Source organism: Leptodactylus fuscus, chromosome 10 (genome assembly GCF_031893055.1).
Source record: "Leptodactylus fuscus isolate aLepFus1 chromosome 10, aLepFus1.hap2, whole genome shotgun sequence".
Lineage (NCBI taxonomy): Eukaryota > Metazoa > Chordata > Amphibia > Anura > Leptodactylidae > Leptodactylus > Leptodactylus fuscus.
Genome location: NC_134274.1, coordinates 69,459,853 through 69,475,886, shown reverse-complemented (window position 1 = coordinate 69,475,886; position 16,034 = coordinate 69,459,853). Strand labels below are relative to the sequence as shown.

General features: G+C 40.6%; 1 protein-coding gene across 2 annotated transcripts in view; it reads right to left on the bottom strand.

The window, feature by feature from the left end:
* Positions 1 to 16,034, bottom strand: part of ADK (adenosine kinase) — a 130,535-nt gene that overhangs the window by 94,504 nt on the left and 19,997 nt on the right. For both annotated transcript variants that reach the window (XM_075257788.1, XM_075257789.1), the window contains exon 2: positions 1,208 to 1,282. In XM_075257788.1, the coding sequence (XP_075113889.1) occupies positions 1,208 to 1,282 (75 nt within the window). The remainder of the gene's footprint in view (positions 1 to 1,207; positions 1,283 to 16,034) is intronic.

Sequence of the window (16,034 nt, the reverse complement as noted above, 5' to 3'; positions counted from 1 at the left end):
GCATCAAAACAGGGACGAAGTATAGTGAATTAAAAAAAAAAAAAAAAAAAAAAAAAAAGAGGAATCCCATTTGCTCAATAGGAAAATGGCACGAAAATATTGGAATGGACTGAATTTTTTTAAGGCTCCAAAGCAATCGAAAATAAGAAAAAAAAAAACAAGCAACAGAATGTTTACTGCCCCCTCCCCATCACCTGGCCTGCTCACTATAGTTTTCCATTAACATGTTGCATTCATTTATATAGCACCAATACATTCGACAGCGTTGTACACAGTATGCCATCACTTATATCAGTCCCAGATCACATTGGGGCTAGCAGTATAAATGATCCTATAAGCATCACTGGTTTTGGACCGCTGAATACATAAGAGTTATATAAGAACTTGGTACAAGACAGCTCATTCTTTTGGTGCCTAACGTAAGGGTTTGGTCACTTCATGGCATCATTCCTTATTATTATACCTTTATTTCAGACAACCAAAGGACACTCCACTTTTAACCTTGGAATTTTGTAGACATTTCACAAGCTACCTTGCCATAGGGTCTGATTTATGTCCCAAACTGAGAAGGAGGTGTGGACAACACAGAACCTTATATTCATACTGCAAACTGACCCTGGTCTATAGTCTCTCACTCTGCCAAATCAGTATCCCTGCGCTATGCTGAGGAGGCCCAAAAGGCCGAAACAGCGCTGTCCATAGCTGGGAATCTGTTCCTTTTGGAATAGAAATACTAATTTGGCAATTAAACCCGCATCATGATAGTAGACTTTTTAACTGAGTCACGCATGATGTAAAGGATGCTGCCCACTAGAGGGTGGCGTACAGAGTGCGCTGTTCTCCTAATCACATCCTGGAGAATAGATTTGAATATTTTTTACTGCAAACAGTTGAGCCTCTCCCGCCAGTACAGGGTGAGACTCCCAATACTTAAGAAGTTATTATCCTATCGGAGCGCGGCTTGCTGTTTGTATCTCCCATATGTTTCCATATTTTTGTGGGGTGCGCAATACTACAGTAACAACTATTACCACCATTGTCTCACCATCTATGTATTATGCTAATGGATAGGTTAGGGTTATTCAGTTAAAAGTACTGAAGAAAGCAACTTGCTTGCAAAGAAAATAATGTATGCCATTAGAGATCATGTGATGTTTGTAAAGTAAACAAGCCTTACATACTGACAGCACAGTGTGTGCAAACTTACTTGTCAAGAAAGTCCTTGTCCACCACAGCACAGATATCCAGGAGGGGGTTTCCCATGCCAAAAAGTAGATTTTCCCTGGAAAATCCAAAACAAACAATAAGTTGCAGGCATTTATAAAAGACTTGATCCATCTTCAGAAAGATAAGACAGATTTCAAAAATTCACAGATAAACAACATGCTGTTACAAAAAGTACACACTGCACAAGACAGGCAAACAATGACAACATCCATGAGTACAAAGTTCGCCAAATTAAACAAACATTTTCCCTACTGTTGGAGATAAAGTGTATATTACGTGGTAATAACATATATAACAGGGGGCGTTCACATTACCGTCGGTGTCCGACGGGTAGTGTCCGCAGCTAACTTCCGTTCAAAATCTTGCACAGACATTAGCAGCGGACACTAGCTGTGTCCGTGACATTTTGCATTCATTTAAATGGAGATCGGGTGTGTTCTTATACTGTCCATGGATGTTCTTAACTGTCCATTCCCAAAGATGTCCAACTTTTCAAGTGGACAGCAAAAACCTACATGTCGGGTTTTGCTGTCCGCTTGAAAAGTCGGACATCTTTGGGAACGGACAGTTAAGGACAGGCACGGACAGTAAAAGAACGCACCCGATCTCCATTTAAATCAATGCAAAATGTCACGGACACAGCTAGTGTCCGCTGCTAATGGCCGCACAAGATTTTGAACAGACATTAGCAGCGGACACTACCTGTCGGACACCGACGGTAGTGTAAACGCTCCCATACAAATAACACTCTTGGAGGAAGTGGGTACTGAAACTTAGAATTCTATGCAGTGAGCAGAGCACTGATATGCAATATCAAAAGGTCATAAAAATAAATAAATACAAACAATACATTGAATTAATCCAGTGAAACGTGAAAGATATTTTGGTCTTTGGGTTCCTAGAGCACTACTCTTGCCACTTAGACCCCCTACCATCCTGTCTGCAACCCTTCATGCAGTATGAAATGATCCTCAAACTGCAGAGCTCCTAGGGCTTAAAGGGGTATTCCCATCTCAAGGATCCTATCTATACTGGTAGCTTATGTAAACTGAAGACTTTTCCTAAATATATTGCTTTAGAAATGCTGCTTTGTTTGCCTGCTATGTGAACTTATTCCTCCCGCTGCTTACACAGTGTGTCCATAACACCAGACCTGTGTGATAGTGAGAGCAGTGATTGATATCACTTGTCCTGTTATCAGGACAATCAGTTCAGCTAATTGCAGTTTGCTGATAAAGTAGAGTCTATCTCTCTATATAAACACACAGATAACACTGAATCCATTCTCTACAAGCATGTGCATATTATCTGATCTGCATTTATATTGAATTTCTAGTAATCATAAATAGTGAGATTTCATAGTGTCTTGATCATCAAGCTGGGGGGGAAGGGGATACAAGAAGTGAGAGGAGGAGACAGCAGGCAAAACTGCTGAAACAAGAAGGTGAGAAAACCCCATTAGGATCCACCCCAGTACACCAACTGCATCATTTACATAATATTCCAAAGTTTTTCCTCCTAATCTACAGAAGTGACATATATAACAAGGGTATGATGTATTTCACTGTAATGTGCTCTATAACACGTAGGTGGCAGCTAAATATTCTTGAGGGACATGTCTACTTTAGAGTTTATTGTCTGGCCTTTGAAAATAAAATCAGCCACAATTTATCCACTTCAATGTTACAAGAATAATTGAACTATTGCCCCAATAACCTCTCTCTAAAACTGTCTTCAAGAATTATCATCAATCACTGAATACGTTAGCCCTATATAAGCAGTGTAGGATGCAACAGTCACTAGGCCGCTCACCCGGCTGGAAACCTCTGATCTTTACAACGCTTCAGGCAGCTGTCAAGTTTTTAATGCACATTGCCATTGACAGTAAGGTAAGACTGGCCATTGTTGCATTTGCAAAAGGGATTTTTTTTAGAAGGTGTTTTTTCATGCATTTAATTAATCCAGTGAAATGTGAGAGATCTATGAAAGAAAATAAAAAACTAGGAAAAACATGACTAAGGTCTAGGAATTTACAAGGCTATGTCTAACTATATAGCTTTACTCTATAAAACGAACCAAGCTTGGACATTTAGAAGCTCACACACTAGAATTCATCTTTATAGCTTAAAAAACATCATAAAGAAATAAATCATGGACAATAACGGGGAACATGTATCAGTTTTATGGGAGCAGCAAGGGATAGGTTACTGTATACCCATTCAGAAAACCCCTTTAGCAATCATTCAAAGGACATATACACACACCTATATTATAATATATATATATATATTATGTCATTTATTTTATATACAGTATATTTTATCACGTTATATATTATATATAATAGTCCCACTCTCCTAAATCACTCACATATGTCCCAGAGATATAAAAAAAAAAAAAAAAAAGTCAGTGTCAGCCAAAAAAAAAATAAAAATCAACAGTTTTAACAGGTGAAAGGTTGTACAACCTTGTACTGAACTGATGAACAAGAATTACTTGTTAACCAGGACAAGACGAGAATAGCAAAGCAAGGACATCTGATAACCTGCAGAGTGAGAAAATAAAGACTGAAGACCCAAAAAACTTTCCAAAGCCTTGAAGATCAACTTGGTCTCATGACTGTCTGGCTTTGTCTCAAGACATACATTTTAAGAAATAATTTTACGGGCTTCAAGAAACGTCAAATAAATTACTTTTTGGATTAAGTAGCAAATTTATTTTTGGATTAAAAGATAAGACTTATGCCTAAGAGACTTTTCCCATGAATAGAACCATATTTAAAACCGTAAACAATTGATAGTTAAAACATTTTTGCAAATATAAATAATTAAAGCTTTTGCAGAATTTTAATTATTTCCTCTAACCACCTTAGTGGTGACCGTGTTTTATATTGATAAATTGCCAGTGGATATGGCCATTAATGCAGGAACTTTCTATGGTCTGGCACTTGTCAGAAGCCAAACAATGATTTCCTTATTGAAATCATAAATGCCAAACCATAGAAAGTTTCTGTGATAATAGTTATTTGCATTGACAACTAGTCAAGATAAAACATTGTCACTATTAAAGAGGACCTTTCATCAGATTGGGCACAGGCAGTTCTATATACTGCTGGAAAGCCGACAGTGCGCTGAATTCAGCGCACTATCAGTTTTCCCGATCTGTGCCCCGGGTAAAGAGTGATTAGTCCCGGTACCGTAGCTCTTTACAGTCAGAAGGGCGTTTCTGACAGTCAGTCAGGTACGTCCTTATCCACAGCAGCGCCTATTGCGCTGTACAGTGTGGGCGGGGAGGAACGCCCCCTCCCTCTGCTCACAGTGCTCGTCCATAGACGAGTATTATCAGGAGGCGAGGGGGCGTTCCTCCCCGCTCCACAGTACAGCGCGATAGGCGCTGCTGTGGATAAGGACATACCTGACTGTCAGAAACGCCCTTATGACTGTAAAGCGCTACGGTACTGGGACCGATAGCTCTTTACCCGGGGCACAGATCGGGAAAACAGATTGTACTGAATTCAGCGCACTCTGTCAGCTTTCCAGCAGTATATGGAACTGCCTGTGCCCGATCTGATGAAAGTGCTCTAAGAAAATCTTTCAAAAATGCAAAATTTAATGATTTAGATCTGTAAAAATCTTTAAACTTTTACTTGTCTACAAATTTGGTTATATTCTTGGGAATATCCATTTCAATATGATCAGGTTTGTGGGAAAATGCCTTTAAACACACAAGGTTGAACTATCTATATTGAGCTAAGACAACGGAGATAACCTTCCAAGCAGTGTTTACAGTAATATAACAAATTAAAAGGATTTGCAAAAAAAAAAAAAAAAAAAAAACCCAATGGGAATGGCAGAACACATTTGCAACATCAATTTAAAAAAAGGGATTCCCTGATCACATTTAGGGTCAAGAATTAAAGGGATTATCCCATCACAAGGATCCTATCTATACTGCTTGTTAATGTGAGACTTTTCCTAAATACATTGCTTCAGTAAAACTGCTTTGTTTGTCCACTATCTTACTTTATTCAATTCTTTGTGGCCACAGCCCTGACTTAGCTGCTCATGAGTCAAGTGATGTGTCTGCTGCTCTCAGGGGAGGGAGGAGGGGCTAAGTGCAGGGAGCGAGCCTGTGTATCTAGCTATTCCTGTGTCTACACCACGTGACCTAGGTCCTGCACTCAGATAGGGGAGAGGAGCTGCTTTCATTTCCTCTGTTCTCCCAGTTATCAGGCTAGCTAATTCAATTGTGTTCATTATGGAAGACAGGCAGTCTCTGTATGTAACACAGAATGGAGTTGCTGCTGCCTGTACTTCATAGTCCATTGTGGGTGGGCGGAGCTACACACTAATTTGGGGGGCGGAACTAAACTGCAGGTTGCATGTGAAACCCCACCCACCAAATGATGCAAGAAACCAGGAAGAAAAGATTTTACAGCAGTGAAGACTGGCGAGTATGCGTGGTGGGAATACCCCTTTAAGAAAATCTTTCAAAACAATGTAAAATGATTTAGATCTGTAAAAATCTTTAAACTTTTACTTGTCTACAAATCTGGATATATTCTTGGGAATATCCATTTCAATATGATCAGGCTTGTGGGAAAATGCCTTTAAACACACATATCTATATTGAGCTAAGAAAAAGGAGATAACCTTCCAAGCAGTGTTTACAGTAATATAGCAAATTAAAAGGATTTGCAATAAAATAAAATAAAATGACCAATGGGAATGGCAGAACACATTTGCAACAGCAATTTTTAAAAAAGGGATTCCCTGATCACATTTAGGGTCAAAACTTAATGATTCTTCAGGTTTCATGGCTGCATTTCCATACAAGCAAGAAGTCAAATGGAGTAGAGGGTCCCCAGCGGTAGGTCCTCAGATATAAATGATGGCAAATTCAGTTGAAAAATTCATGCGGACCTTTAAGAACAGTGACAATGGTCTTTGCAGGTCCCCTCTCCCAATTCCGTACGTGCATAAAGTAGCCTAACACCGTTCACATCTGCATCAGTGTCCACTATTCTGTTCCATCGGAGGACCAGAATAGATACATTAATTGCTAAAATTGCAGATCTCAATGGTGCCCAGAAGATCCCACAGACAATAATGGAATTCAGACTTGCAGCACCTTTTCATCCAGCAACTTTCAGCAGTTACTGTGAAGCCAGCCTTGGAGAGAAGTTGAACATTTTTAAGTCTCCTAATTACATCCTGGAGAATAGATTTGCATATTTTGTTACCCAGAATCCCTAGCGGAGCAGGATTAGGGAGTAGGAGTAGGCACACACTCTCCCTGATTTGTATGATTATCCCCTGACCCTGGTCTATAGTCTCTCACTCTGCCAAATCAGTATCCCTGCACTATGCTGAGGAGGCCCAATAGGCCAAAACAGTGCTGTCCATAACTGGGAATCTGTTCCTTTTGGAATAGAAATACTAATTTGGCAATTAAATCCGCATCATGATTAATTATACTTTTTAACTGAGCCATGCATGATGTTAAGGATGCTGCCCTCTAGAGGGCGGAGTACAGAGTGCACTGTTCTCCTAATTACATCCTGGAGAATAGATTTGCATATTTTTTACCCGTTTTTTAAGTCGGCAGACTGGAGGCAAGCAGGCTGTTGTCTGTTTAAGGTGGTGATGCTCTAATTTTCAGAGGTGACGTTCTATAGAGCAATGGGTAAAAAAAGTTGAGTTGTAGTTTTGAAACCAGGGGAGAGAGCCTTATTTTTAAAGACCTCTGGGACCTCCAAACTTATGACCACTAATCACTGGTGTCCCCTACGGTGGGACTCCCAGCGAGCACACATTAACCACCCACTACTGTGGATTAGTTAAGATTAGATTAAATGTTTATAGAACAACCCCTTTACTGCGTATATGTTCGCAAAAACTTTAACTTTCACTTTAAGACTGGATCTAAAGGATTTCAGTTTTATCACGCAGATATATATAGAGAGAGAGAATGTATTATGCTACTGACATTGTGTTTTCCATAGATTTGGGAGCATGTAATAAAAAGGGATTCGTTTAATAGAAATAAGTAACATGATTTTTCTGTGTAATTCCACAACCGGTTAATTATTTCCACAGGTTACAGACGCAATACACACAGAAGAAAAACAAACCATTCATCACCTCCATACACAAACGCTTCCTACCGCTAACTAGCTGGCTGAGCCAGAATGGAGGCGTCAAGGAAATATTTAGAGAATGAGACAAATCTGAATTTAAATTTAGAGTTAAAAAAAAAAAAAAAAAAAAAAAAACTCTTTAACCAAATAAGTATACAAGATGCATATCTTTAGAAATGTTCCCATCCTTCTCGTGTAGGATGGAGTCTGAGACCTTAAGTCCAACAAGTATGAGAATCTACTTGGAGCAAAGGTTATGTTCCTTCATAACACGAATAGCTGCATGGAGTATGTTAGCATAAAAAAAAAAAAAAATGCTATGAATGTAAAAAATAATGTTTTACTAAATAGACTGGCTCAAAAATTCTGTAGGGGGTTTCTTTGCAGCAGTCACCTCAATTACAACACAGATAGTATTACAATAAAAGATAACACCATTGACCCACCACCATTGCATTCTCTACTGACAACAGATGAAACAGCTTATCTACTCCTCCTTCCTTGCATAAGGCAGGTCTAGAAAACACCCCCATAGACCTCAGTGAGTCGGCTCCAGACTACTGTTGGGTGGGTGTAAGGCAGGGGTGGGCAGTTAATTTTCCCATGGGGCCACATGAAAACTTGAAACGGCTCAAGAGGGCTCCCCGTCAAATTTAGCTCCACCCACTTCTATGTTGACTCCTCCCGTTCTCATCCATTTTTTCATGTGCCCCCACAAAGTATAATGCTCCTACAGTCACCCTAACATTATATGTCCCCACATTACAATGTTTTCCTTCAAATGTCCCACAGTATTAAGTCCCTCTCTTTGTGCCCCAGTTTAAAGTAGCAGAAACTAGAGGGGGACATTAAACTGGGGCAACTGGAGGGGGATATTAAACTGGGTGCAACTAGAGGCAAATATGTGGCCTCCCAGCTACCCCCTATGGTTTAATTTCCTCCTCCAGTTGACCCCAGTTTAATGTCCCCCTCCATCTGCCCCCTAGTTTAATGTCCCCTCCATCTGCCTTAAGTTTAACTGCCCCCTACATCTGCCCCCAGTCCCCTCTTCTTACTTACACATACTGTCTCTTCTCTCCTCCTTATCTTCCATCAGTCTACATTCCTGGCAGCTTGCACTTTCTGTGTAACACAACCATATTGTCCGCCCACTAACCAGTCTTATCCTATCCTAACGAGTTAAAGGACCTTTGATGACATCATTGTCATAATGACAATACAGCACCTATCTAGGACCTACGCAGGCTGGTCAGATATAGTTAGAGGGCCAGATGTGGCCCGCGGGCCGTACATTGCCCAGGTCTGCCGTAGGAGGCTGTAGGGTTATGGGTTGGACTTGACGGACTGAGGTCTTCATCCAACCTCATCTACTATGTAACTATGTATAGACTTGATACTGTTGTAAAGCATATCACTAAATGCTGTTAATTGAGAAAAAAAAAAAAGAAATAAGACAATTGGTGATCCATTTTTTTTAAATTCCACTGCTCGGACCCTCCACTTATTCAGAACTTGAGTGTTTTGCAAACTCTCCAAAGAAATTTGAGTGCTTGCTCGGTGCTTTCAAATGGTCCCCATTTGAATAAATAGCAGTTTCTGAGGTCCAACCGGTCGCTCCATTCAAAGCTGCAGTGTAAAATACCCCATGTATGTACCCATGGCACACACCGAACAGCAAGTTACCAGCTACCCTGTGGATAGGGAATAAATTGCTGCAGCTGGACAACTCCTTTAAAAGGATATCTGGAAACTAAACGTTTTAACGTATATATTGTAGCTCGATTTTTCCAAAAACCACAGTAAAATAAACCTACTGAAGCTCTACTTACCGACACCGGTAACGCCACTCAGCCAGTCACTGGCTGAAGGGGATACCATGTCACTTCCTTGAGAGGGATCAGAAGTAGAGAGCAGGGAGATACTGAGCAGCTTTAGATTGGGAGTTGTAGGGACATTGGTGAACAAATACACCAATGATCTGGATTGGTATTAATTAGTCTATTACATATCAAATATCACAAACTGGCAGCAAAGGAAGATATTACCTAGTGCACAGGTGTCAAACATAAGGCCCACAGCCTTGTATTTGTGGCCAGATGCTCAAGGCTGCTTTAACGAGACTACCAAATGAAAGTTCACCTATGGCTATCAGGAAGTGGATAAATAATAACTTCACCCATATAACAAGGCAACATCAACTGCTTATCCATAGGATTAACCACACACTTCCTGTGAAGTGTCAACTCTTGACAGTGATCTCTAATGTCTCACTATCTCTTTTCCTTGATAGTAGATAAGAGCTGATCAATCCCTCATTCTTCCCTGGCTATATAGAGCTCTTCCTACTCGATAAGCACTGTCTCGTGATCTCACTCCTCCAGCTATCCAGATCAATACTCATACCAAGTAGAGATGAGCACAGTGAAATATTCGAGATTCGATATTAGTTTGGAGTAGAGCCTCAATATTCAACTATTCGATCAAATATCATTATAGTCTATGGGAAAAAAAGCTCGTTTCAGGGGAAACCACTATTCAACAAAAGGAGAGTCATCAAGTCCACGAATAGCAGGAAGAGAGTGTTTAGGAGGAGCGCTGTGCAGTTAAAGCGCACGGCCCACATTATAGTCTATGGGGTCCGTGCCCTTTAACTGCACAGCGCTTGCGCTGATAAAAAGTAAGCTCCCTCGTAACCACAAGCTGCCAGCTCTCCCGACTAGCAAAGACGAGTCTGTGGCAAATCAACGCCGGTTCTGCAGCAGGCTCGTCCTTGCTAGTCTAGAGAGCTGGCAGCTTGCTGTTACGAGGGAGCTTACTTTTTTTTGTCATAGGAGTGCATTGACCAGCGTTGATTGGCCAGTGTACAGCACTCGGCCAATCAACGCTGGTTCTGCCGGAGGCTCGTCTGTGAGGAGGCGGGGTCTAAGATCGGACCACAATGGAGACTGCTGTGGTCCGATCTTAGACTCCGCCTCCTCACAGACGAGCCTCCGGCAGAACCAGCGTTGATTGCACACTGGCCAGTCAACGCTGGTCAATTCATTCCTATGAGAAAATGTCATCTCCCTCGTAACAGCAAGCTGCCTGCTCCTAGCAAGGACAAGCCTGCTGCAGAACCAGCGTTGATTTGCTGAATGCTATACACTGTATAGCATTCGGCCAATCAACGCTGGTTCTGAATCAAATATTTACTGCGAATAGCTAGTAGTATTCGATCGTGTAAGAATATTTCGAATACCTACTCGATGGAATACTACTCGCTCATCTCTAATACCAAGCATTAAACTGCATTAAGCTCTAGGCATAGCACATGCAGGCCTGTTGAGAGCAGGTAAACAAAGGAAAACTGAGAATAGCATTAGGTACATTTCAACTTTTAAAAAATGAGGAGATGTGTAATACCCTTAAACTGTGGACTACATTAAGAGATCACCCTACTTTACCAACCGGTTTGACAGAAACATATGACAGCAAAGAGAGGGAGAAAACTAAAGGTCTAGTAGCAAAAAGCCATCCTGTCTCTAAGAGACCTAGTCGTTTTGGCTCACAACGTATCAAGGATGTTTTGCCCTTTGGCAATTTCATATCATGTACAAGTAAATTGCAAATAAACCCCGTTGAGTCAGCTGATGACTCAAAACTATGCCATTTTCAAGAGTACATGTCTTGTAGCATAACACATGATATTTAGTAGTTTACTGTGGTAATATAATACGTATACCGGTATATAAAGTGTGATTTCTTACTGCTAGGCGATTTATTCATTTATATTACTGGTATGCAATGGATGAATTGATACCAGGTCAGATTATTGCTATATTATTCTGTTGGCTAGGAACTGTGTGATACTAAGATGATAAATCTGTGTGCAGTCCCTACCCTTTAAAGAGGTCAAAGTGACTGAATTCCTATTAAATATGCAAGAAAGTCAATGCATTAAATATACAATATCTATCACTGTATAACAAAATTAAAAGCAATCAAGAAGCACAACCCCGATTAGAAGTTATAGAACACACATTGTGTATGGTTTGTGTATGGCTTGTGTATGGTTAGCAAATACAAGAAGAAAAAAAAAACCTCTCAAAGTATATACATGATGTCTTCAAACAGTGCTTATAGCTGAGTGCAACTGGGTTATGTCCCCATAAGGATTGCATGGAAGAGCTTTCAGATGTTCTGATACTGTACTTATTAACCTTAAAACAACACTCCCGGGCAGGACTGTAGAAACCACAGGAAACAGTGCTGCATACTTCACACACACACACACAAACACACACACACAACTGAAAACAGATGTCGATACCCAGGCACAATCTACACTTTACAGCTGTAGGTTTGTACAAACTGCTTATCGGCATAGGCAAGGCCAGCGTCCATCTGCGGACAATTTGTATCAATGGTTTTCGTCCTGAATATATCATATAAAGGTGTCTCCACAGTAAGTGCTTAGAAAGTTTCCAGCAGTATTATAGAGGGACTACAATACCTATAACTGTATGCTATGTATATAACTGTATGCTAGCTACAAAAAAGAAGCCAGCAATGAGACACAGTAGGCAAGTAGAAATTTCTGTAAGCCGCCCTCAGTAATGTATTCCAAGCAGTTTTCTACATCTCTATTTGTAATCCAAGTCCACAAGGAGGACACATAGTAAAATGGAAATATATGTGCACCTCGGCCATGTTTCCTAATAAGTCCTGGATTAAAGAGATTGTCCAGGATCTAGACAGACTCCTGCAGAAGCTGGATAAGGAGTAGCACAGGGGCAGGGAACCTTCGGCTCTCCAGCTGCTGTGAAACTACAACTCCCAACATGCTCCATTCACTTCCATGGGAGTTGCAAGAACAGCAGAGCAAGTATGCATGCTGGGAGTTGTAGTTTTGCAACAGCTGGAGAGCCGTACGTTCCCTACCCCTGGTGTAGCACTTAAAATATATATGTCCGTCTAGTATCGAGTTATGTCCTCATCATCTGAAGTCCTGTGACCCATGAAACCAATCTGTGGGCCTTATCAGTCGCTACTAAGGAACCTGTGACATGTCAGTGCCTCTCCAGTGACTGCTGATGTTGCGGATTGGTCTCAGCAGTGACATGAGGAGCAAAACTCCAGGTGATGAGGGCATGGCATGAAAATGAACGGACACTGATGGTGGACAATGGAGTGCTGGGGAGAAATGTATATGTTTTTGGTTTTTTGTAATGTTACACCTCCACCGCCCTGCACAGGGGTTTGTCCAATTCCTTGACAGCCTGTCTAAACTGTGAAACTTACCCTAACAATTACCTTCATGCACAAAGGTCAATTCTAATTCATCATAATACATAATCATCTGCATACTAAAAGTACACTGCATAAGCATATTTGTTGCTGCATTGTCCTGTACAGCCCAAAACACACAAAAAGTGTTGTTGGAACCCAGCAACCCCACCGACAAGGTCGGTGGGATAAGGAAGGATCAATCCGGTCGAATTTTCCATGTCCAAAAGATAACCTAACACCAGAAGCGTCCGGCTGCAGCTTACCCTCCTCTTCCTATTGACCACATATACACGCTTGATAGAAGGGATAGCTGTCAAACAGATACGACTGTTATTGCAGGGTTATGGGAACCATAAATGCATTTGTTCATCTCTAAACGTGACCTTATATGACCTGCCTGTCATCATGATCTATGGTCGGACGTACTTGGAAGGCAAAAAATAAATAAATAAATAAATAATGACCTGCTCAAGCAAATGATACATTTTTGATGGTTTTCTGAATAACATTAGTCAATTATCACATAAGAGCAAAATTCGCTTTCATGTATATTATGAAACTTCTTGACTACAATTACCCTATCCCTTAACTAGAACAGAAACACAAGCGCTGGAATCAGTAACAATATTGTGGAGTTATCTATAAACCTCGCATGAGATCTCATTCAGGCTATAATTACAGCGTATTCAGAACTAAATCCAGAAACTTGGCAAGGCTGGGAGCGGAGATATAAAAATGTACTAAACACATTTCAGACTGTTAATACACTGTAATTTAGAAAGTTTCATTTTATTCAGAAAATAAACTCTAAGCCTCTGATCCAATAGCAACAATGTATTTATATAGGACTAGATTTATATTTAGAGCGTTGCCCCTTTTAGAATGAAGTACTTTTATATATAAGAGTCCTCTGCATAACGTTTAAATATTTCTAACCCCTATTCACATAATAAATGGAGCCTGAACAGCCCCACACCTCCGCAAAAGATGAAAGAATGATCAGGCATGTTGAAATTTTCCATAACCTAACACCAGAAGCATCATTGGTTTATATGCCCATTGGTTTATTTGCCCATTGGCAACAAACCTACTGACTGCTTCCTCCACTGACTACCTAAGTAAGACCAGAAAACACTTTGTAGGGGCCAGGGAAATTTCTTACAGACTGTTATACCATTAACACAGGTGAAGTGAAAAACATTACTTAGTTTGTAAAAAAAAAAATACTGGATTATTGGAGATGTCAGACATCACCTGTCCGTTCTTCAAGACAATGACAACAGCCAAATAGTAAAGGTTAGAAGACTTGCTCAGAAGATCTTATATAGTGTTCCCAGTATACAATGATTTGTGGGTGACCAAGGCTCACAGATTGACACCGATAAGACTGGGTTCACATCTGCGTTGGAGTCTCCATCACAGAGACCGCTGAAAATTGGCAGAGAAAAAAAATAAAAAGTTCTGTATGGAGAGCGTTTTTTCTCTCCCGCTTTCAGTTTTGAAATAGTGGTGGACCCAAGAGGGGTGTAAACGCCGTTGTAGCAGTCTGGCTCTTCGTCAATTGCATCCTCAGACTGGCGCGTACCAAAGAGTCAAATGACTGTAGTCTGTCCAACTACGGCTATGTGCACAGAACTCCCTGCAATACAGTGAGCTCCTGAACTGCCCGATAACTACTGTACTAATCTCACAGCTTTATGTTCGTTTATCACAGTAGAAATGAAGATGATCAGGAACTCACTTCATCAAGACTGACTATGAGCGAGTTCCATGCACAAGGGCATAGTCAGTCCAGGAAATATGGCCCACAAATGGGATACTTCCAAGATGGAACACAGTATTGTGCATGAAGCATAAAGGCCCAAACCCAGAAAACAAAAAAGGATTGCTGGTTATTTAAGAAAGCCATGAGAATACACAGCGCATTGCTGCATATAAAGCCAAACACACTAGTCAGAGGGCCTACGCTAACCCCTGTCCAGCACTGAAGGCATCTACAATGGTCACTTGATCACAGGGCTAAACAAGCCATTCCAACTCTCTCTGACAGACTCCGTCACAAATGGCTAGAAGCAGTCAGACACAGTAAGGACCCTCTAATTCATTGAAAAGCTAGTGACTGAATTCATATCTAATTGCACAGTGTTAATATATTGCTTAATACTATTAAAAATAGCCATTATATTTTGAAGAACTGACTCCATAGAACTGCTTGAGGAACAGGAGTGGATCATGAAGCAATAGAAAGAGGAAGAAGCCTGCACTGTTTTTTTAAGATCATGTGAACAGCTGGGTGAGTGTGTGCTACTTCCATGGTGAAACAGATGTGTAGGACAATTCGCACTATAGAGATTCAGGTGCATGAGGTATGGTCCCAACCTACTCGCAAAGAAAAAAAGTACTTCAGCACTCAGACATATCTTTCTTATAGGTGGTTCAATCCGGGTGTTATACAGAAGTTTCAAATCATCCACAGATGATTCAGAAGAGATTTTTCAGCCATTTGGCCTTCATCAGACTCAAATGGCGCTCTGAATTGGCACGGTCAAGTATGCAATATGGAGCATCATAGGACACAGTCTGCTGAAGGCCCAATGGGCCAAAATCAGAAGTTATGGATGACCTGTGGATGGTATGAAACGTCTGTATAATGTGTGGATTACTTGTAATAAGCCACCTTAACACTAGATACCTCTGAGTGCTGAAATTCTTTTTAGCTTCCCCGGTGAATAGAAGCCATAGAAGAATGGCAAATTGGTGGAAGCAACACGATGCTCTGGGCAATGTTTAACTGGGAATCCTTGGACACAGTCATTCATAGTACATCGTACACAAACACCCTATGTAAAGCCAAGCACACCTCTTCATGGTATTGATATTCTCTAATGGAACTGTCATATTCTAGCAAGACAAGACTTGCTGCATTAAAAAAAACATTCAGGAATGGTTTCATGCACATGACAGAGTTCAAGGTGTTGACTTTACCTCCAAATTCCCCAGATCTAAATTGGACAGCATATTTGTGGGATTGTGCTCAAGCAACACATCCGATGCCTGGAGAACCAACCACACAATTTACTGGACTTAAAACATCTACTGGCAATGTTTTGGTGCCCAAATCCACAGGACACCTTCAAAAAAGGTCTCATGAATTCAAAGGGTCTTGTGAATATTAAGTTTTGATGTCATCGCTGATTGGTGTATATACTGTAAAGTGATGTGGGGATAAATGGGGAGATGACATCTAAAAAGACTAGGATGGCAAGTGCACCTGTGGTATTAACCAAAATATTTTTTTTAAAAACTAGAGAGGATATTATTAGGTGGAAAAGAGAAAGTCTGAAGACAAACATAGAAGTACCAGCTGCCGGGATTAATACAGTCTTCAGATTATATATCC